The sequence below is a fragment of the Gorilla gorilla genome, chromosome 5 (assembly GCF_029281585.2).
Source record: "Gorilla gorilla gorilla isolate KB3781 chromosome 5, NHGRI_mGorGor1-v2.1_pri, whole genome shotgun sequence".
Taxonomy (NCBI): Eukaryota; Metazoa; Chordata; class Mammalia; order Primates; family Hominidae; genus Gorilla; species Gorilla gorilla.
Window position 1 is genome coordinate 38,435,850 of NC_073229.2, and position 23,771 is coordinate 38,459,620.

The window sequence follows — 23,771 nt, forward strand, 5'->3', positions numbered from 1 at the left end:
TGGCAGGAACCCAGGAGGCAGAACTTGCAGTGAGCCAAGACAGCACCATTGCACTCCAGCCTGGGCCACAGAGCAAGACTCTGCCTCAAAAAAAAAAAAAAATTCCTCCACATGCGTTCTGGTTCTCTGATCCTTTTGCCTAGGGTATTAAATTAATTTCCTCACCTCCTGGCTTCTTTTCCCCTTCTATTTAGGGCAAACAGAAGGGGAATGTCAATGTCAAATGTATTGACATTTTACACTATGTCACCAGTGTTATGTTCTCAAAGTTCCACTCTGCCACCAAAACTTAAGAGATTTCCATATTGCCCACAAAATTAGAGACTCTCAACCCTCTTAAGATTCTTTCTACAGTATAAGCCCTCTCATTCTCCCATATACAGAAATTATTTCTATTAATATAATGAAATACTTTCCTCCTCCTTGTCTTTGTTCATGCTCTAACAACTGCCCTGAGCTTTCTCTGCCTCCATCTCCATTTTTCCTACTCCTGTCTTGCCAATAAAAATCCTCCTAGATTTCCTCATGAAGCTTTTTCCTGTGTTTTCCTTTCTGCATATTCTTTTTGACTTCGTGGTATGTTAGCTATCCATCTCACTGTCACCAAGGACACCTTACTCAATGCTGTGTTTTTAACATTCTTTTATATTTCAAATATTATAAACCATAAGCTTGTTGAGTGCAAGGCACTTGTCTTCTTCATTACCGTGTTCTCTTAAACACTCAGTGTAATGATGTCTTAGATATGCTTAATAAGAAGTTGAATAGCATTTTAGGAAGCAGGCTTTTTGAATTTGGATTTAATTATTAGTCATCTCAATGTCTCTTGGATGTTTGGCAGTGATTCTAGGTGTTATAATGAAAGTTCTTGAAGAAACTTGATGTTAACGTCTTTGTATACATGGCTAATGAAAATGGAAAGATTTTTTTGTTTGATAAGGTATTTCACATTTAATACAAGAAAAGTATTTATATGCAATGATGTGCTTGGTACTGATAAAAAGTAAAACCAGGTGGCAGAGCCAGGCAATAATTCTCTTGGATGTGTTATGCAATCTACCAAAGTCAGATTTGTTTTTATTTTGTTAACAAGCTTTTTCAAGATTCCAAGAAGAAAAATTATATCAAAGTGTTCTTAGAAGCTATTGAAATGAAATGCAGGTGCCGTTAAAATAGCATTTTGTACTCTGTCTATTCATTTATTTAATCATTCTCTCTGTACTTCCCAGAAAATTTTGATGTGGCTGTTTATCACAAAGAGCCCAATTTTTTGTTGGCATCTAGTTCTGAATTTGTACTCTTGAAAAAGTTGACAAAGACAAAGAAGTGTGCCAGGTTTAGAGACCTTTTACTTTATAGTAGTATAGTTTAATGTCACACCTACAGAAACTGAGCTGCTAATACCCTTACCTTTCTCAGTTGGTTTCAGAAAACTAGAGGTTGCTTGTAGTGGTGGGAGGAGGGACCCAATTTGGTACATAACACGCAGTGCCCAAAGACTCAGCAATAAAAGTGAACAAAGCATCAAAACACACTCCAAAACCCGTACACATGCAAAAGAATTAAAGACTTGAAAATTTAATTTTAAGATGGGCAAAGGATTTGAGTAGTTTCTAGGAGAGGATATAAGTTCTGCTTTGTCCACTACTGTCTTCTAGCACAAAATAAATGTTTGCTATATATATGCATACCCGAGTGAATAATGTCACATCAAAACATATTGCTAGCACCCTCTTGAGTAAAGAAATGCTTAAGAAATAGCCATATATGTATACTTTTGAGCCAGCATTTCTACTTCTTAGTTTTTTTTTTGTTTGTTTGTTTGTTTGTTTTTGATACACAGTCTTGCTCTGTTGCCCAGGCTAGAGTACAGTGGCGCCATCATCATTGGTGGTGCTCACCACAACCTTGAACTCCTGGGGCTTCAGTGCTCCTCCTGGCTCAGCCTCCAGAGTAGCTGGGACTACAGACATGCCCCACCATGCCTGGCTAATTTGTTTATTTTTAGTAGAGACAAGGTCTCGCGATGTTGCCCAGGCTGGTTTCAAACTCCTGGGCTCAAGGGATCCTCCCGCCTTGGCCTCCCAAAGTGTTGGGATTACAGGTGTGAACCACTGCACCCAATTACTTAGAATTTATACTAAGGAAATAATTACACAACAGAGTGGGGATTTCACATCTAGGTTTCTGTAATCCGGAAATACTTTCTCAAATCTTCAAATATGTTTGTATGTACAAAGCACCAGCTTGTTTTCCCATATATGCTTGCATATGTGAGGGATAGTCTTGTGTCTGGAAGTAAGCATATGCAGTCAACTTTAGCATGTCTCTAGGGAGCAGGACTGAGGAGATGGGGGAATTACTAGCACGTAGGGTATTATACCTTTTATTTACTCTTCTCTGTTTCAATTTTTTTAAAGTATATTTTACTTTTATATTGGTCAAAAGACTAGGAAATAGTCTATTAAGTTTTAGGCATATTTTCATTAACATTTAAAATAAGTAACCTACTTGAAGAGTTAGCTTGCCTATCTGGAAAATGTAGTTTTCAAGAATGATTCATATCCTTGGGAATGAAGTAAAAAATAATGCATTTTTTTGTTTTATAATGAGACGGTAATGAATGGCATTATCAGATTGGACTGCTGTTGTGTTCTTTAATGCTGCGATAAATAGACATATTGTACAGAAGTTTTATTATGTGTTCTTTAACCAGGTGTAAGAAAATCTTGTTTCATGTGAGATAGGCCTGTTATTATTTGGAGAACTAATATGCACTAACAACAGTTTCCAAGAGTATACCCATGAGCAAAGGAATTCACATTGTTTTCTCTTCAATCTTTTAGAAAAGCTCAAGAGGAGAACAAGAAAATCGTACTGGCTGGATGCGTTCCTCAAGCCCAACCTCGCCAGGACTACCTTAAGGGACTGAGTATCATTGGGGTAAGCTTGTACCTGATGCAAAAAGAGAAAATCTTATATTGTTAACACCTGTAATAGCTCCACATTTTATTTTCTATTTGTAGGTTATTTGTAAGCTATGTTACACTTATGGCTGTCCTAAACATATTTTCCTTATTGTCCCTGAAACTGTCATTTCTGTGTAACTTTTTCACCTTAGCACAAAAACATGTGTTAGTTTCTCTCATTAAGAAAGAGCAACACAATAAAAAGCCATAGTGTGGAATTTACATCCCTTAATAACCCGGTCTTTGGCTATCTATTACCATCGCTTTCCAAGCCATTACAGTTTTTCCACCTCACTCAGCTACTTGCTTTTCGCCCCCTAGTACATCAATGCCTTTTTTCAAATGCCCCACTTCCCTTATACCTACCACCACAAGTCTCAGCTCCAACATGACAACATTCTGTGAAGCCTTCTCTGCCTACTCTGTGTAGTCCACCATAATTATTCTCTCTAGTTTCTCTTTGCTTACTGTGCAGTTACCTGTCGTATAATTCTTTGAATAAAGCCCACCTGTCTATTTAAATTGTTAGCCTCATGAGAATAGTTTTTCAATCTTTTTTTAAAACTCTCACCATGTTTCTCTAGCCTTTCCCGTGATACCTGGCACATAGTAAGCACTCAATAAGTGTTTGTTGATTGCCTGAAAAAAATCTTCCCGTTGTATTTCTGTTAGCAGCATACTTTTTTTTGGGGGGCGTGGGCAGTCAGCTCTGTGAAGTAAGGAGACTACTGTCTATTCTCTCTCTCTTGTTCTTTGTAGTCAATTACTCTTTGACTGAGTAAAAATGCCCTGAAGTAGCTGATATTCAGTCAATATTTCTTGATCAAATGATGGTGCTTCTTCCTTCCCAACATTCTACTGAAGCTGTAGGTGATAAGCTCAGCAATGTTGTTTGTTTAAAAAGGCTACATTAATTTTAAAAAATGTGTAAAAACATCATATGCTCATAGAAGAAGTTTACATAATTAATTGGCATCTGCTTTGAACTTTATGATAGATTTTTCCTTATTTGATATACTACTGACAGGTTCTTGTATCATGTTCTCAGTGTAATGAACTTGTTTTCTGCTGTGAAGTCCTTACCCCACTAGCAAATTTAATAATCTTTGAACAAACATTCTCACTTTCAACAGACAGAACCTGAATGTTTGGTAACTTTAGTTTGTTTTCACCATTTGTCTGTTTACATTTTGATTTCTCTTGGTTTAAGGAATGAAATGAACATGGGACTTCCGAGTTATCTTTTCATGTCAGACTAACTTTCTCTATAAACATAATCCTGCTGTGGTAGGGAAATAGGAAACTAGTTGGAAGTCTTTTTTAGAGATGGAATGTGGTAAAAACTTGGAGTTGATCTTAGATTTCATCTCAAGGAATTACGTTAGAGAATAGCAGAATTTCTCTAGTATGGCAAAAGGCTCTTCTCTGCATACATTATGGCAACATTTTTTAAAACTCCATTGTGTGCCGGGAAAAGCATATGTTAGGATGTACAGGAGATTCTCCAGATACGGTGTAAGGGAGGACACTTAGTGCTATTAATATGAGTTTATTTGCCAATGTCACAGCTTTGTGTCGGTCCAATTTTCAGGGCCGACACAAAGCTGTGACACTGGCAGATAAACATTTTTTTTTCTATTTAATCCCACACCTTTGTTTTTCTGTGGTTAACATTTATTTTCTTTAAACTTCCTTTTAAATTCAGGGGTACATGCGCAGGTTTGTTATACAGGTTAAACATGCGTCTGTTGTACAGATTATTTTATCACCTAGGTACTAAGCCTTTTACTCATTAGTTATTTTTCCTGATCCTCTGCTTCTTCCCACTCACTACCCTCCAATAGGCCCCAGTGTGGTGTTACCCCCAATGTGTCCATGTATTCTCATCATGTAGCTCCCACTTAAAAATGAGAACGTACGGTATTTGGTTTTCTGCTCCTGCGTTAGTTTGTTAAGGATAATGGCCTCCAGCTCCATCCATAGTCCTACAAAAGACATGCTCTTGTTTTTGTTTTTTTTTAATGGTTGCATAGTATTCCATAGTGTATATGTACCATATTTTCTTTATCCGATATGTCATTGTAGGTTGATTCCATGTCTTTGCTATTGTGAATAGTGCTACAGTGAACATTCACATGCATGTGTTTTTGTGGTAGAATGATTTATATTACTCTGGGTGTATACCCAGTAATTAGATTGCTGGGTCAAATGGTAGTTTTGCTTTTAGCTCTCTGAGGAGTTGCCACACTGCTTTCCATAATGGTTGAACTAATTTACACTCCCACCAACAGCATGTAAGTGTTCCCTTTTCTCCACAGTCTTGCCAGCATCTGTTATTTTTTGACATTTTGATAATAGCCATTCTGACTGGCATGAGGTAGTATCTCATTGAGGTTTTGATTTTCATTTCTCTAACAATCAGTGACACTGAGCTTTTTTTAATATGCTTGTTAGCCGCATGTATGTCTTCTTTTGAAAAGTGTCTGTTCATGTCCTTTGCCCACTTTTTAATAGGGCTGTTTGTTTTTTCTCTTGTAAATTTGTTTATGTTCCTTATAGATGCTGGATATTAGACCTTTGTCAGATGTGTGGTTTGCAAACATTTTCTGCCATTCTGTACATTGTCTGTTTACTCTGTTGAGAGTTTCTTTTGCTGTTTTGTTCTGTCATATAGTCCCATTTTGTTACCACTAGTAGCCTTTAGTTTTATGTTATTTTGTTCATTTACAATTGGAGAAATAACTTAAGAACACATTTTGAAGAGTGAGTAGAAATAAAAATCTATATTTCTATCGCCATAATGCATTTAAAATTTTGCTTATTTTCTTCAGACTTAACCTTTGCATCTTTTACTTAATTGTAATCTCAAAACTATTTTGTATTCTTATTTTTTGATGTTATTTCATGAGTTTTTTAACCATTTTAAGTGTGGCATTAGTGTTCTATTGAAGGATATAACATACTTTACCTATTTCTTAATTATTGTATTTAAGAATTTTCTAGTTTTTAGGAAATATACATAATACATTAATGCTCTCACTGGTCTTTTAAATTTTTTAAATTTGAAATTAGTATATTTTGAAAAGTTTCTGAAAGTGGGGTCACACTATCATTAACATTTCAGAGGTGTAATTTAATTATATATTTACCAGCATTACATATTATTAAAGTATAAGATTATTATTTGTTAATACCATTTTGTAGAGCATTTTTTTTCTGTGGCAGGTATATTACATTTTATTTATCATCACTGACTTTTTATATATGAAAATTATGTCCACATAACTGAAAATTTTGAAAACAAATTACGAATTAGGAAACAAAATTATCTAAGTTTTATCTTTAGAGAGACCTACTTTTGAATAGAACTGTTCTATAGAATTGCTATAAAACTAGAAACCTTCTCAAATATAGTGAGTTACAGTGAAATAAAGAAATGAATTATATTTTATACAAAGAGAAAACAATTCTGAAGTCCAAAAAGAATAGATGTTTAAATTCAGTGACTTGGGAAACTATTTTTAGCAGGAAGTTTAGAATTGTATTGCACAATTGAGTAAAGAATGCTATTCCTTCACAAAATTTCTATGATGGGAGGATGTTAACAGAGTTGGAAGGAAGAACAACTGTAACTGCATTCTTTGCTTTTATCTTCTGCTAGCCTTTATCTGTGTCACCTTACAGTACAGGAAGAATGTGTCAATTCTATTGACCAGGCGATTAAAATAAAAAACTTCCATGAGGTGGGGATCATTGGGTGAGCAAGCTGCTTATTGTACATCTGAGTTAAAGGACTTTTATTGTACTTACCCATGTTTGAAAGTGCTCATAGCATAGGCATTTAAGAAGATATTAATAGATAAAGAGAGAAATTACTACCATCATAACATGCTAGTTTCCATCAATATAAGCCTGTAGGAATGGGGCATTTAGTTTAGTAATCAGAACAAGGCAGTGTGGTGAGAACACATGGTAAGCAATTTTTTGACCTCTGGGCCTTTTATTATCATCTGTCCCACTCTCTCCTGAAATCACCTAGTTGTGATTAATATTATTTGTGTGATGGTGCGTGGAAAGAAAATAACAACATCGAAACCAGAAATAAAGCCTGCCATCCTCTGAGTCCAGATGCACTGGCTTTGGTGGCTGTAACCTCTGCACTTCTCCCATCTTGGAGCAAAAATCTGTGCACAAACCTGTCTAATTTCTTCACAATGGAAGCGGAGAGAGAACAGATTTGAAAACATGTATGTCTTGAATAAAAAGTTTTAGCCAAAATCTTTTTCACAAGATATGAAACTATCTTAGCATGAAGTGAAGTTTAAATTTTGTATCTAGATGATGTATATTCTTGAGTGACCAGTATAGAATCAAGATCTTTTTGTCTCTTTTTAGGATCTTGAAACATTTTACCTTACAGTTAAAAATTCCCTTTCTCTTTTAACAAATAGTTATAGTTAATCATCTACCTTAGAGTTTTCATGCAATGCCATTTTTATTACTGCTATTTGTTTATGTCATTTGTGTTAGCTGTAGATAGTTTCATATCTTGTGAATATATCTGTTTGAGTGTTTCTGTTTTTCTTTTAGGCTAATTTGTTGGCAGAAAGTTTCTTTTAGATTAGTTAACCAGAACATAGGATGTTCTCTTAACATTTGCAGTAAAAAAAGAGTAGTAGACTTCAGGCTTCAGAAAGCCTAGCTTCAAATCCTAGACCTGACATATCATTATTTATTTGGTTCAGCAAGTACTTACTGAGTGCCTACTGTGTGCTTGGTGTACTGTTCCTTGCACAGTACTATGCAAGTGCTGGGAATGCAGCAGTATATAAAATCGTCCCAGATCCCTGTCCTCACTGAGCTTACGTTCTGGTTCTTAGGGAGAGAATTCTGGTTTGAGTCCAGAACTTCTCCAGCTTCCTGGAGAATCTAGTGAGATGGGTCCCTAGACCACAGTGAGATCAATTAGTTGGGAATTTCTCTTTAAGGCTCAGATGGAAATGCCCTTGGTGTCTGCTGGTTGTGAGTTGTGTTAGGGAGAGATGAGTGAAACAATATTTATTTGCTGAGTTCTTCTTCCTAAGGTAGTGTTATTTATCAGTTATTACAGTATCCATTATTAACAGGAACAACATTTATTAGGAAGTTAGGCTCTCACTCTACTAGAAAGTGTGTTTATGAAATTGTGTGCTTTGTGTAGTTTTTCTGTGTTAATAACAAGGAGCACATTTGAAGTTGGTCTTGGTGTTAATTCATTGGACTGATCATTGTAACTAATTATAGCTCTAGAAATTCTAAATAAACTGCAAATTAATAGACACGTTGTAAAATGTTAAAACATGCAATTCACAACGGAATATACAATTTGATATTGAAAATTTGTAAATGACAAGGCTTCCTCATGTGCCAGCTGTGAGCCCTGCAGGCAGGTGAACATTTTCTTTGGAGAGCTGAACAGAAATATGGTTTAACACAGGTGTCCACTTATCTCAGGGACTATTACCAGGTTGATTTGCAGTGGTTAAACATCTTTTCAGGCAGGCTGCTCTAATCTCGAAAAGTGAAACAGGATTGACTTTTGACTATTTCAAATGCGAGCACTTTAATTTTGAAAATTATGTGTACAGTTAAAGCTGCATTTGAACGGCTAAATTTGAGAATATTTCTGTCGTACACCATGTTGCAAAAAGTAAACAAATTCACAAAGTGGAGCAGTGTCACAATAACAGTGGGATCAGTATTGAGGGCAAGGCTTGAGGAACGCTCTCCTTCTCCTGTTTGCCCCTACTTCGAACATTTCTTCTTGCCATGTTCTATTTTTTTTTTACCTTCCGTTGTCTAAAAGGTAGTATTGTGAGAGAATGACATGTAAATTTAAACACCCATTTATGTTTTTCCCTTCCTTGACCTGTTGGTTTCACTTTTTTTGGCATCTTCTAATCTCACCTGTATTCATACATGTTTCACCTATTGAATGATTAAAATGTAGTATATCATAGTGATTGAGAGTATGGATTCAGGAACTAGATTGCGTGGGTTCATATCCCTGCAGCACTGTTTCTTAGCTGCATGACCTTGTACAAGTTACTTAACCTCTGTGTACCTCAGTTTCTTCCACCGTTAAGTGGTGATAATAATAGAACCTGACTCTGAGTTTTTTAAGGGTTAAATCAATTAATATGGCCAGGTGCAGTGGCTCACGCCTGTAATCCCAGCACTTTGGGAGGCTGAGGCGGGTGGATCACTTGAGGTCAGGAGTTTGAGACCAGCCTGGCCAACATGGTGAAACCCTGTCTCTACTTAAAAAAAAAAAAAAAAAAAAAATATATATATATATATATATATATATATATATATATATATGTATCAATTATTACATGTAATTGTGCTTAGCATGGAGCCTGGCACATAGTGCTCTGTATTTGCTGTTTTTAAAAAAATTAACTAATGTACTTAATAGTAGAATCAACATTGAGCACAACTATGTGCCTGGAACTAAACCATTTGCTGGAGATACTGAGCTGAATACAACATATGTTCTCCCTAAAGACCATGAAATCTGACGAGAGGTGCAAATCCTTGTGATTAATCTGCATAGGGAGAAGGGCTGTGGGCACACAGAGTATGCAGCCATGCTTTACATAGGCCTCTGATATTAAGTAGTGGTTTAATGAGTGGAGAAAGGAAAAAGGACTTTCAATCAGAAACAACAATATAAGAGCAGGCACCTGTGTGTAAGATGCCTGGAGGGGAATAGGATCAGCAAGGAGTGAGTGGAGTGGGGAATGTTAAGAAGTATAGTGCAGAGTTGTGCAGATGAGTGATGAGTACACTAGTGAGGGTGGAGAGAAGGAAGGGGGTTGCACTCAGTGAACCACAGGACAGGGTGAAACACTGTGTTGGGGCAGCGGGGGAGGATAGCATGAACAGGAGAAGGCGAGAAGCAGTATAATGTACTGGTTGTCTCTTCATGCCCTTTGTTCATTATCTGTCCGTTGTTTTCTTGTATGTTCATGATATCAGTCTTTTCTTATTTTAGGTCACATTTATTGAGGTATAGTTAACAGTTAAATTCACTTTTGATGAATTTGGACAGTCACCACATAGTTTCCATTGTGTTAAAAAGTTATCTTGTGACCTCTCTTATTCAACCATGCCTACTCTTCCCATGCCACCAGTCCTTGGCAACCATTGATGAGGTCTCTGTTCCTATAGTTTTGTCTTTTTGCAAATGTCATATAAATGAATATATTACTTGTGTCTTTTTTCTTTTCCTTAGCACAGTGCCTTCAGTATTCATCCATGTTGTTTCATTTATCAGTAGTTGTTACTTTTTAGTGCCTAGAATTATTTCACTGTGAGGGTGGACCACAGTTCATCTCTTCCATCAGCTTCACAGTTGATGGATATGTGTGTTGTTTTCAGCTAAAGGCTGTTACGAATAAAGCTTCCATAAACATTCATCCACAGGTCTTTGTGTAGATACATGTTTTTATTTTTCTGGGGTAAATAAATACCTGGGATTGCCAGGTCGTATGATAAGCATCTCTTTTGCCTTTTAAGAAGCTGCCAGTGTTTTCCAAAGTGGCTATTCCATTTTGCATTTCTATCACCGGTCCCAGCTGCTTCACATCTTAATCAATACTTAGTATTGTCAGTTTTTAAAAACATTTGATAATTCTACTAGGTGTGTTAGTGATATCTCATTGTAGTTTTAATTTGCTTTTCTCTGTTGACTAATGATGTTGAGCATATTTTCATGTGCTTCTTTGCCATCTGTGTATCTTCGGTAAGGTATTCAAATCTCCTATAGGACCTATGTCCAGGAAATATAATGACTCCAACTAAATAGTAAGAAATCAACCTGTTTTAACATGGAGAAAATATTTGTCAATCTTTTTTTTCTTTCTTAATTTTTAAAATTTATTTTAAAGAGAGATGAGATCTCACTTTGTTGCCCAGGCTGATCGCAAACTCTTGGGCTCAGATCCTCCTTCCTTGGCCTCCCAAAATGCTGAGATTATAGGCGATCATTAAAAAAAAAAAAAATGCCCTCTCATATTCAACCATTGTATCTCATTTATATATATTTTTAAAAATAAATTTTATTGTACATATTTGTAGTTTGTAACATGATGTTTGGGATACATATATAGTGAAGCAGATTTATGTATCAGTCATCTCAGACTTACTATTTTTGTGTCAAGAGTGGCCAAAATCTGCTTATTTAGCATAATCCCTAACCCATTTCCAGCTCTCCCTCCCTTGCCTCTGGTAACCACTGTTTTTCAATGATTTCTGTGTATTTGAGCTTTTTCTTTTTTTTATCCCACACATGTCTAAGATCATGCATTATTTTTCTTTCTGTGTTTGGCTTATTTCACTTAGCATAATGTCCTCCATGTCTTTCCATGTTGTGGCAAGTGGCAGGATTTCCTCCTTTTTAAAGGCTGAATAATATTCCATTGTACAGATACACCACAAGGCACTTAGGTTATTTTCAATCTGGGCTGTTGTGAATAATGCTGCAATGAATATTGGAGTAGAGATACCTTTATGAGGTAGGGATTTCATCTCCTTTTGGTATATACACAGAAGAGGGATTGCTGGCTCATATTTGTCATTTTTTATTGTGTTTTAAAATTTTGATATAGTTAGAAACATGGAGTTTTGGAGGGTGGGTGGGTAATTTGTAATGTGGTTTCAACATTTGAAAGCTATGTTCCCCGAGGTAACATGTCTGATAAAGTGTCTAATGTTTTCTCTCTCTCTCACTTTTTTTTAAAATATGAAAAGGATTTATCCAACTGTCAGTCCATTTGTGTGTTACTGTGATGGACACTTACTGATAGGCTCTATAGAGCCACGGATTTTATTATTATTTTACATATTTATATATACTGTACATTTACCTTCTCTGCCTAGTACAGTGTCTGGCTTAATAAATATTTTTTGAGTGAGTATTAAATTATAAGATATGGATTTAACTTTAATTTTTTTTCATATTGTTCCTAGTTATTCCAGCAGCATTTGTTTAAAAATTTTTCCTTTTTCCTTTTATGATGCTAACTCCGTCATATGTTTATGTGTTCCTTCCTCTCCCCTCCCCTTCCTTCCTTTCCCCTCTCCTCTCTTTTCTTTCCTTCTCTTTCTTTCAAGGCAAGGTCATACTCTGTCCCTGAGGATGAAGTGTGATGGTGCACTCATAGCTAACTGTAGCCTTGACCTTCTGGGCTCAAGCGATCCTCCCACCTCAGCCTCCCAAGTAGCTGAAACTATAAGCACATGCCACCGTGCTGAACTCATTTTTAAATTTTTTGTAGAGACAGAGTTTTGCCATGTTGCCCAGCCTTGTCTTGAACTCCTTGGCTCAAGGGATCCTCCTGACTCAGCCTCCCAAAATACTGGGATTACAGGCATGAGCCACTGCGCCCAGCCCATGTTTATTTCTTAATTAGTATATTAGTTTTCTTTGCTGCTCTGAGTATCACAAATGTAGTAGTTTATTTTTATTTATTTATCTTTATTTACTTTTTTTAATTAAATAGAGTCAGGTTCTGCCTGTGTTGCCCAGGCTGGTTTCAAACTCCTGGACTCAAGCAATCATTCCACATTGGTCTCCCAAAGTGGTGGGATTACAGGCATGTGCCTCTACACTCGGCTAAACGTAGTAGTTTAAAACAACACATATTATATTATCTTACAGTTTTGGAGGTCAGAAGTTGGATGTGGGTTTTACTGGACTAATATAAAGGTATTAGCAGGAGAGCATGTTTTTCTGGAGGCTCTAGGGTAGAGGCTATTTCCTTGCGTTTTCCAGCTGCTATAGGTTGCTGTGTTCCTGGGCTTGTGGGCCTTTCCTCCATCTTGAAAGCCAGCAAGGCTGTCTCTTCCCCACACTTGCTCTGTCATTGCTTCACTCTGCCCACAGGTGGAAAAGGTTCTCAGGTTCTTTTGACACTCATGTGGTTACATTGGTCCTAGCTGGATAATCCATGTTAATCTTATCTCAGGTCCCTAATCTTCATCAGATCCAGAAAGTTCTGTTTGCCATGTAAAGTAACATATTCACAGGTTCAAGGATTAGGACTTGGAGGTCTTTGGGAGATCATTATTCTGCCTTTTATGTATGACAGAAGTTATGTTTTGGCTTCCCTGGGCTGCATTGGAAGAAGAATAATTGTCTTAGGCCACACCTAACATACGCTAACGCTAACACTAACAATAGCTGATGAGCTAAAAAAAAAAAATCGCCAAAAAATATCTAATAGTGTTTTAAGAAAGTTTATTAGTTTGCGTTGGGCCACATTCAAAGCTGTCCTGGGCCACATGGGGCCCAGAGGCCATGGGTTGGACAAGCCTGATGTGTAAGATTGTTTATTAATTGGTATTTTACATCTCTAATGTGTATTTGTTTTAGTTATAATATTACTCTGTTTAACTTTGGTATCACTTTTTAAATTATCTTTTAATTTGTAACATGTTCTGTTATTTAATAGGAGTATTCTGATGTCCCAAACAATGTTTCCGTGTGTGATTGAGCTTAGCCTGTTGAATTTTGTTTTTATTGCTGAAGGGGTTTTGTGCCTCCTTTACCCCTCCCCGCTACAGAAAGTTTAATAGGTACTTTAGTTGCATTTAAGAGGAAGAGAGGTTCCTGGTACCAATCCTCATTTTACTGGCACCCTTCTAGCCTGGCTTCATCTTTCAATTAGTTATTTTTATCTCTAACTCAGTATTAGTCACTCACTGGTACTACCATTCAGGTGAAATATGCCTTCAGTGTTATGAGGAATGTACTGTCACGTAACTTCTGTTGAAAGGGCTATTTCTACCTTTGGGGAAGAATCTTTTTGAATGAAGAGATTAAAGATGAAAATATACTGGGAGATGAGTATTAAAGTGAAATCACACATAACATCAAATGCTGTTTTGTGTTACACAGCAAAGTTGCTCACGGGCTTGTGAGTTCAAGAAAAATCTTCTCATAGCGTTGAAACACATTAAGCTAGCTTAGTGACTGCTGTCAGCTTCCCCACATTTAAGGGATTTGGAAATTGAGCCCTCCTCCATTACTATGTAAGGTAGGGACTTGGCTTAATAGAGAAGTTAATATTGAACTTTGACTTGTCAGATGCTGATTATTCAATCAAACTTCGTTATGGTAAAGGGGAAACATCTGAACATATATTTGATGGAAAAGACTTTATATGTATAGTTCTTAATGGAGATGGAAAGAAGGGCATTTCTTTCCTTTTTTATTGTATATATTTAAGGTGTACAATGTTTTTATATATACATAGTGAAATGATTACTAGAGTCAAGCAAAATAACTTATCCATCTCCTTCTGTAGTTACTTTTTATGTTTGTGTGTAGTAAGAGCACCTAATATCTACTCTTAGCAGATTTTCAGTATTCAATATTAAATATAGCCCTGATGATGTAATTAGATCTCTAGACTTGTCCTACATAACTGCAACTTTGTACCCTTTGATCTACTTCACATTTTTCTCCCCCTCCCCACCCCGGTAATCCCCAGGCTACTCCCTGTTTCTCTGTATTTGACTTGTTTTAAGTAAAGATTTTACACACAATTGAAATCATGCATTTTTTTTTCCCTGTGTCTGGCTTAGTTTACTTAGCATAATGTCCTCCAGGTTCATCAGTGTTGTCACAAATGACTGGATATCCTTTTAAAAATGTTGAATAATATTCCATTACTTAAATATACCACAATTATTTTATTCATTCATCCATCGATGGATACTTAGGTTGTTTTCACATCTTGGTTATTGTGTATAATGCTGCATTGAACTTGAGAGCACAGATATCTCTACAGAGTGCTGATTTCATTTCCTTTGGATATATAAGGATTGCTGGATCATATGGTAGTTCTATTTTTAAGTCTTTGAGGAATCTTCGTACTGTTTTCCATAATGGCTGTACCAGTTTACTTTCCTACCAACAGTGCATAACGGTTCTCTCTTCTCTACTTCCTCTCTGACACTCGGTATTTATTGTCTCTTTGGCATGGCCATCCTCAGTGAGGTGATATCTCATGGTGGTTTTGATTTGTCTTTCCCTAATCATTATGATGTTGACCACATTTTTATATATGTTTTCATTGGCTATTTGTATGTTTCCTTTGGAAAAATGCCTATTCAGGTCCTTTGCCCATTTTTAAATAAGGTTATTTAATTATTTTGCCATTGAGTTGTATGAATTCCTTGTATATTTTGGACATGAACCCCTTATCAGGTATATGGTTTGCAAATATTTTCTCCCAATCCATAGGCTGCCTTTTCATTCAGTTGATTGCTTCCCTTGCTGTGCAGAATCATTTCAGCTTGATGTAGTCCCATTTGTTTATTTTTGCTTTTTGTTGCCTGAGCTTTTGGTGTGATATCCAAAAAATCAGTGCCAAGGCCAGTGTCAATGATCTTTTTCCCTATGTTTAAGGAGAGAAAGTTTCCTCCCAGGAATTTCACAGTGTCAGGTCTTACATTTAGACCTATAATCTGGAGCTGATTTTTATGTATGGTGTAGTATACAGATTCAATGTAGTTTCTATCAAAATTCCAATGACATTGTTTGCAAATATAGAAAAACAGTTCTAAAATTTGTGTGAAACCACAGGAGGCTCAGAATAGCCAAAACAGTCTTGAAAAAGAAAAAGTTGGAGACGTAACACTTTCTGATTTAAAATTACAGTCTAAAGCTATTGTGGCTAGCAGTGGTTTGTGCCTGTAATTGCCGCAACTCAAGAGGCTGAAGTGAGAGGAACTCTTGAGGCCGAGAATTTGAGATCAGCCTGGGCAACATACTGAAACCTTGTCTCTAAAATAATAATAATGATAATAATAACAATAACAAAAATTAGCCTGGCATGATGGCATACTCCTGTAGTTCCAGCTACTTGGGAGGCTGAGGCAGGAGGGTTGCTTGAGCCGAGGAGTTCCAGGCTGTGGCGAGTTCCAGGCTGTGGCGAGTTGTTGTGATTGTGCCACTGCACTCCAGCTCCAGCTTGGGAAAGAGAGCAAGACTCTGTTTCTGAAAAAAAAAAAAAAAAAAAGCTATAGTAATCAAAACAGTATGGTACTGGCATAAAAACAGACACATAGACGAATGGGAACAGAACAGAGAGCCTAGAGATAAAGCCAAGCATACCAAGGATATGCACTCAACTGAAGTTTTTTCAACAAGCCCACCAAGAAGACACACTGGGGAAAGGATAGTCTCTTTATGGTGTTGGGAAAACTGGAGAGCCACATGCAAAAAATGAAACTGGACCTGGATATCACTTTTTCCTTTTACAGATCAGTGGAGTTTTCAGGTAGTTTTAAAGTTTTGATTGTGATATTTTTTAATTGGAATTAAAATGACATTGTCTTTTTATTTATTTATATACAATCAAAATTAAGACAGCTAATAAGAAAGTACTTTGCATGTATGTGTATATATATGTATATATATGTGTATATATATATGTATATATATGTGTATATATATATGTATATATATGTGTATATATATATGTATATATATGTGTATATATATATGTATATATATGTGTATATATATATGTATATATATGTGTATATATATATGTATATATATGTGTATATATATATGTATATATATGTGTATATATATATGTATATATATGTGTATATATATATGTATATATATGTGTATATATATATGTATATATATGTGTATATATATATGTATATATATGTGTATATATATATATAAAATGTATTCACTTCTTTTACTCCTGAAAGGATTTGAGGTATCTTGGGATAAAATCAAGAGATGGTAAAACCCCAGCCAGATTCATGCAGTCTTAATAAGAGTCATACCAACTAATAGAGAAATATGGACAAAGAGCACTGTTTCACATTTTTAATATAATTAGCCTGAGCAATGCTGTTGATATTATTCTATTAACCCTCCAGTGGCTTTCATTTGCAAATAGAATAAAATTTAAACCACATAGCATGAACTGCTGAACTGCAAGATCTCACATACTCTTTCTCCCATCATTATGTGACCTCATCTCTTACCACTGTGTCCTTAATTGCTGGCCCTCTTTTGACCACACAACCCATTTATGTTATTTCAGCCTCTCAGTCCTTGTGCTTACTCTTCTGCCGGAGGTTCGCATTGATGCCTCTGTCAGTGGTTCAGGTCCCTGGACTGATGCTACCTATTCAGTAAGTTTAACTGGACCGCTGTAGAAAAATTTTGCTCTCTACCTCCTACCACTAATCCCAGATTTTCTTTTTTTCTTTTCTTTTTTTTGAGATGGAGTCTCACTCCATCCCACAGGCTAGAGTGCAGTGGCACGATCTCGGCTCACTGCAAGCCCCGCCTCCTGGGTTCACGCCATTCTCCTGCCTCAGCCTCCCAAGTAGCTGGGACTACAGGTGCCCGCCACCAAGCCCGGCTATTTTTTTGTATTTTTAGTAGAGATGGGGTCTCACTGTGTTAGCCAAGAGGGTCTCGATCTTCTGACCTCGTGATCTGCCCACCTCGGCCTCCCAAAGTGCTGGGATTAGAGGTGTGAGCCACCACGCCCAGCCCCAGATTTTCTTTTTCTTTCCTTTTTTTTTTTTTTTTTAAATAAAGACGGGGTCTCGCCATGTTGTCCAGGGTGGTTTCAAACTCCTAGGCTCAAACAATCTTCCCGCCTCAGCCTCCCAGAGTGCTGTGATTATAGGCATGAACCACCACACCTGGCCCCAGATTTTAATTTCTTCATAGTGTCTGTCATTGTAGCAAATGAAAATTTTCCATTATTTGCATGTTTCTTTCCCCTAATTAGACTATAAGGTCCATGAAGCAGGGATGTTGTATTTTTTGTTTGTTTGAGACAAGGTTTCGCCCTGTCACTCTGGCTAAGTGGAATGATGTGATCACGGCACACTGCAGCCTCCCAAGTAGCTGGGACTGCAGGCACATGCCACCACACATGGCTAATTTTTCGTTTCTGTAAAGATGGTGTCTCTAGTTTTCCAGGCTGGTCTCAAACTCCTGGGCTCAAGTGATTCTCCCGCCTCACCCTCCCAAAGTAGGGACATTGTATTTTTCACTGTTATGTCCCCAGTTACTAGAACTTTGTAGTTCATAGTTAGTGTTTAACAAATATTTTTCAAATGAATGTATTTATGCCAATGGTGATTTGTGGGGGAGAGTTTGGAGAAAATAGTTGTTGTCTGAGTCTCTTGAAAGTTCAGGTTCAGTTGAAGGGCATTTTATGATCATTTAATAATAACCTCTATGTGCATAGGAAAAGGGAGATTCATCAAGTGGACCACCTATCTGCCATTCCTGGACAAGATCTACTAGGAATCATTGGCAAAAATCTATCTTGATATCCTTGTGCCTCAAATCTCTCAGCCTCAGAAATAACAGTACTATCAGTCAGGCGTGGTGACTCATGCCTGTAATCCCAGCACTTTGGGAGGCCGAGGCGGGCAGATCACTTGAGGTCAGGAGTTCGAGATCAGTCTGGCCAACATGGTGAAACCCTATCTCTGCTAAAAATACAAAAATTAGCAGGGTGTGGTGGCAGGCACCTGTAATCCCAGCTACTCAGGAGGCTGAGGCAGGAGAATCGCTTGAACCCAGGAAGTGGAGGTTGCAGTGAGCCGAGATTACACCACTGCACTCCCGGCTGAGCAACAGAGTGAGACTCTGTCTCAAAAAAAAAAAAAAAAAAAAAGAAAAAGAAATAACAGTACTGTCTCCTCCTGCCTAGTAGTGTTTGAGGATTAAGTGTGATAATGCACGTGAAGTGTCAGTGTAGAGCATGAAACAGAGTAATTGTTCAAGAAATGTTAGCTGTCACTGTGTTATTCCTAGTCATTAACTTATCTAGCTGCTGGTTTTTCAGGAAAAATGATACTTCAAGTGCATACTAAAACAGAACCTTCGACTGCAGAGTAGTATCAGCTTGTTCTCCGACAGCTTCAAATGAGTGGACTTTTTTTTTTAAAGCCTTGTTGGCAAAATTGTGTTTGAGATGTATGTTCGTTTCCTAAGGCTGCCATAACAAATTACTGTAAACTGAGTGGCTCCCTTAGCCATTCCCTAAAGCTGCACCTTTCAGTGTGGCTGCAGTAGCCACATTTGACTATTTAAATATGAATTAAGTTCCTCAGTAACAGTAGCCACATTTGAAGTCTGTAATAACCACATGTGGCTAGTGACTATCATAGTGGATGGCACAGCATATAAACATTTCCATCATTGCAGAAGGTCCTGCTGACAGCACTGCTCTGAGTGATTAGGATACTTTAGAATAGCATTTTTATTTGCTTTGAGTGCCATTGTATAGGCTTGTTTCTTCAATACATGTCTAGTTATAAATTTGGAATAGTTGATAATAGCTGAATAAAATATTTTTGTGGATTTCTTTTTAAAGTTCTGCAGTAGAATGACTCATTAATGTTATTTATGAATTGTTTATACACCAACTCCTTTCTTCATTGTTGAGAACATATGGAGTCAGTAATAAAACATACTGCATGTCTTTTTTTGTGTGTATTTATAACTAAGTGCCTCAAGGACACAAGATACTGTTTTATTTATTTTATTTGAATTACATGCTAGAGAATAAGCTCTCGTGTATTCAGAACCTCAATTTATATATTAATTAAGAACAACTTTCCTTTTCTCCCAGAATGAGTTCAATATATTCTTCATTACTGTATGTGAATTTTGAGTTTGTTTTCTTGCTCTCGATTGTTTTTTCTTCTTTCTCTGCCTCCCACCCTTCATTTTTTTTTTCTTCTGATGTTTTCCTCTTCCATGTAACTCCCCCACCCCTGACTCTTCTCTCCCTTTCCTCTTGGTCTCCCCTTTTTTCCCTTTTCCCCATTGCTTCCTCCATTGTCTTCCTTACTGGAAACCAAAATGGACATAATATTTTCTTTAAATCATTTAATAAACTTCTCTTCTGTTTGTAATCAAGTACTTAACATTTTTTTTTTATTTTACAGTTTTGGCAGATCTTTCTTTTTAAGGTCCTGGGGTTCCCACACACCATCCAGTGATTTAAATTATCACGTGTTGGCAATATCCCACTTCCTGCCATAAAAGCAAATGTAATTAAGTACTATTTTAAATTAGAGGATATATTTTCAGCTATATACATTCAAGCAAATTCTGTGTGACCATCAGGGTCGCCATCTTCATCAGGGCCATCTTTGTTTCTTCTATGTGCATGCACACATGTACACACACACACAGACACACACACACTCTTAGACTTTTCATTTTGACATAGTATCACTCAGAAATGTTGCAAAAATAGAGTTCCTATATGCTCTTTACCCAGATTCCCCAAATATTAACATTTTAACACATTTTCTCATTCTTTTTATGTGTACACATTTTCCCCCTGATCCCGATCCTTATGAAAGTGAGTTGCAACCATGATGCCCTTTACTTCTAAATACCCATATATTTCAAAAGCTATGACACACTCTTAAATCACTATAGTACAATTATCAGTATTAATACAATATTATAAACTAGTGGATTAGCTTTATTCAGATATTGCCAATTGTTTCAATACTGTCCTTTATAGGAAATGAAAAGTCTCAGATTCATAGTAGCATTGAGGTCAGGTCTCTTCAGTCTCCTTTAATCTGGAACATTTCCTCAGGTTTTCGTTGACTTTCATGGCCTTGACATTAGAACCTTTGACCACTCTCAACTTTTTTTTTCTTTTTGGCAATAACAACTTTACTGAGATATAATTCACACACTACGCAATTCACCCATTTAAAGTGTACAATTCAGTGCATTTTAGTTTATTCATAGAATTGTATGACCATTACCACAATCAATTTTAGAACATTTTCATCATTTCAAAAAAAAGCCCAGGTACTTCTTAGCACTGCCTTTCATTCTCCCTCTGCCCATCCAAAGACAACCACTAACTGACATTGTCTCTGTAGATTTTCTTATTTTGGACATTTCCTATCGTGACCTTTTTGTCTGGCTTCTTTCACTTTGCATTTATAGCATGTAACCATACTTCATTCCCTTTTATGGATTAGTAATATGGTCAGGCACCACATAACAACTTTAATCAATGATGTATATAAGTCAGTGGTCTCTTTAGATTATAATACAGTATTTTTGCTGTACCTTTTATATGTTTAGATTTTTACCATTGTGTATCAGCTGCCTGCAGTATTCAGTACAGTAGCAGGCTGTACAGGTTTGTAGCCTAGGAGCAGTAGGCTATACCATATAGCCTAGTTGAGTAGTAGGCTGTACCGTCTGGGTTTGTGTAAGTACACTCTGAAGTTCACACAATGAAGCGATGGCCTAATAACACGTTTCTCAGAACACATTCTGTCTTAGTGATGCGTTGCTGTATTTCATTGTATGCATATGCCACATGTTAATCTGAATGGATACTTGCGTTCTCATTTTTTGCCTATTATGAATAATGCTATTATGAACATTTGTGTACAAGTTTTTGTATGGACATGTTTTCATTTTTCTTGGAGTTATAACTAGGATTGACATTACTAGATTATATGGTAACTGTATATTTAATCATTTGAGGAACAGGCAGCTTATTTTCCAAAGTGCTGCATCATTTTACTACATTCCCATCAGCAATGTATGAAGGTTCCAATTTCTCCACATTTTCACCAACACTCGTTATTATCTGTATGTGTGTGTGTGTGTGTATTTTAAGAGACAGGGTCTCACTCTGTCACCTACACTGGAGTCCAGTGGTGTGATCATAGGTCACTGTAATTTTGAACTCCTGGGCTCAAGCGGTCTTTCTGCCTTACCCTTTCAAGTAGTTGGGACTACAGGCGAGCACCACTGTGCCCAGCTAATTTTTAAAAATTTTTTGTAGAGACAGGATCTCGCTGTGTTGCTCAAGCTGGGCTCAAACTCTTGGCCTTAAAGTGATCTTCCCATATTGGCCTCCCAAAGTGCTGGGATTACAGGTGTGAGCAGCTGCACCTGGCCTGCCTGTCTTTTTGATGATAGTCATCCTACTGGGTGTGAAGTAGTATCTCATTGTGTTTTTTCAGTAGTGGTAAACTATACATAAAATACAATTGACCACTGTAACCATTTTTAACTGATGTGGAGTACATTTACATTGTTGTGTAGTCATCACCACTATCCATCTCTAGAATACTTTCATTTTCTCATACTAAAACCCTATACCCATTAAGCAATAGCTCCCTATTCCTCCATTATGGTTCTGATTTGCATTTCCTGGTTGGCTAATGATGTTGAGCATCTTTTCATATATTTATTGGCCATAAGTATATTTTCCTTGGAAAAGTGTCTGTTCAGATTATTTTCCCATTTTTAATTGGGTTGTCTTTTTATTATTGAGTTGTAGAAGTTCCTTATAAATTCTAGATATAAGTTCCTTACCAGATATGTGATTTATAAAAGGTTTCTCTCATTTTCTGTGTTGTCATGTTACTTTGTTGATGTTGTTCTTTGAAGTACCAAATGGTTTGAATTTTGATGATATCCAATTTATTTTTTCTTTTGTTGTTTTTGTTGTTTGTGCTTTGGCGTTACATCTAAGAAATCAGTGTCTAATCTAAGGTTCATGTAGATTTATGGCTGTGTTTTCTTCTAAGACTTTTATAGTTTTAGCTTACCCTCAACTTTTTAACAGACTGCTTCCTCTGCATGTTCTGACTTTTCTCTAGAAATATGGCTTCTTATTCAGTCCATGTGCTACAAGAGTGGATGCAGTGCTTTTGAGCTTTTATATTTTTAACTGCATAGGAAAACACTTTTCTTTCTGGTTTCATCATGGAATTATCTTATATTTTATTCATTTTATTGTCTGTCTTCTATCCTTAATTGATATCTTGGTCATTCACCCACATCCAGTAGGAAATTTGACCAACTCTTTCTTATCCTATTCATGTCTGTATTATCTTTGGCAATCTGAGTGTCTGGATATAATGTCTTGGCAACATTGTCACCTCTCACTTCATCATACATCAGTTCCAGCAGTCATCACCCACACCTTGTTTCAGCAACCTATTCCCATTGCCAGATACTGGACCTTACTATTCTTCAGAAATACTAAATGCCTGTGTCTGTACTCTGGTTATAACTTTCTGTCCTTTTTCTTTTCTCCTTCCTTTTTTTCCCCTTCATTTTTTTCTTTCTCCAACCCCCAGCCACTTCATTTCTTCTTTTCGGGCTCTATTTCTTTCCCTGTTTAACCTATTTGCCAAACTTCGTCTCATCTACAATGCATAGTTAACTTTCCTTGTTCCATTTTCTTTCTAGCCCATTCCACAAATCTCTTAGTGTTGTTTCATCAGTCCTTTCAACCATCCTGGTATAATTTAGATGCTCAATAATTGATGAGTGAATAAATGGTGGTATTAACAGACCTTGGATCAATCTGTTTGTCTGTTTGGCTCCTACTGTAGAACTGCTGGGACTTGAGAAAAATTATAGCTCTACTTGGAGTTATTGTTGTAAATTCATGGTCTCATATTTCAACTGGTGTCCCAATACTGTGTGGTGAATTTTATGTGTTCTTAGTCATCACTGTCTCTTGTTGTCTGTAATAGGTATTTGAAAACATTCATTCTGTTATTGTTTTATGATATGCTTTCTAACTCTTAGCAGATGAACTTCCTGCTTACTTTACTGAGAAAAATTGAAGGCAACAGGTGGGAATTTGCTTAGATCCTCCCTGACCTCTACAAGAGTACTAGCATCTTTTCCCATGCTTTACCCCTAACCTCTTCTTTCAGGAGACGAAGAGTTGG

At 36.7% G+C, this 23,771-nt stretch overlaps 1 protein-coding gene across 2 annotated transcripts in view; it reads left to right on the top strand.

Moving 5' to 3' along the window:
- The window catches only part of CDKAL1 (CDKAL1 threonylcarbamoyladenosine tRNA methylthiotransferase), a 695,935-nt gene that overhangs the window by 195,302 nt on the left and 476,862 nt on the right, over positions 1–23,771 (top strand). For both annotated transcript variants that reach the window (XM_019030135.2, XM_055391283.2), the window contains exon 6: positions 2,847–2,943. In XM_019030135.2, coding sequence (XP_018885680.1) covers positions 2,847–2,943 — 97 coding nt within the window. The remainder of the gene's footprint in view (positions 1–2,846; positions 2,944–23,771) is intronic.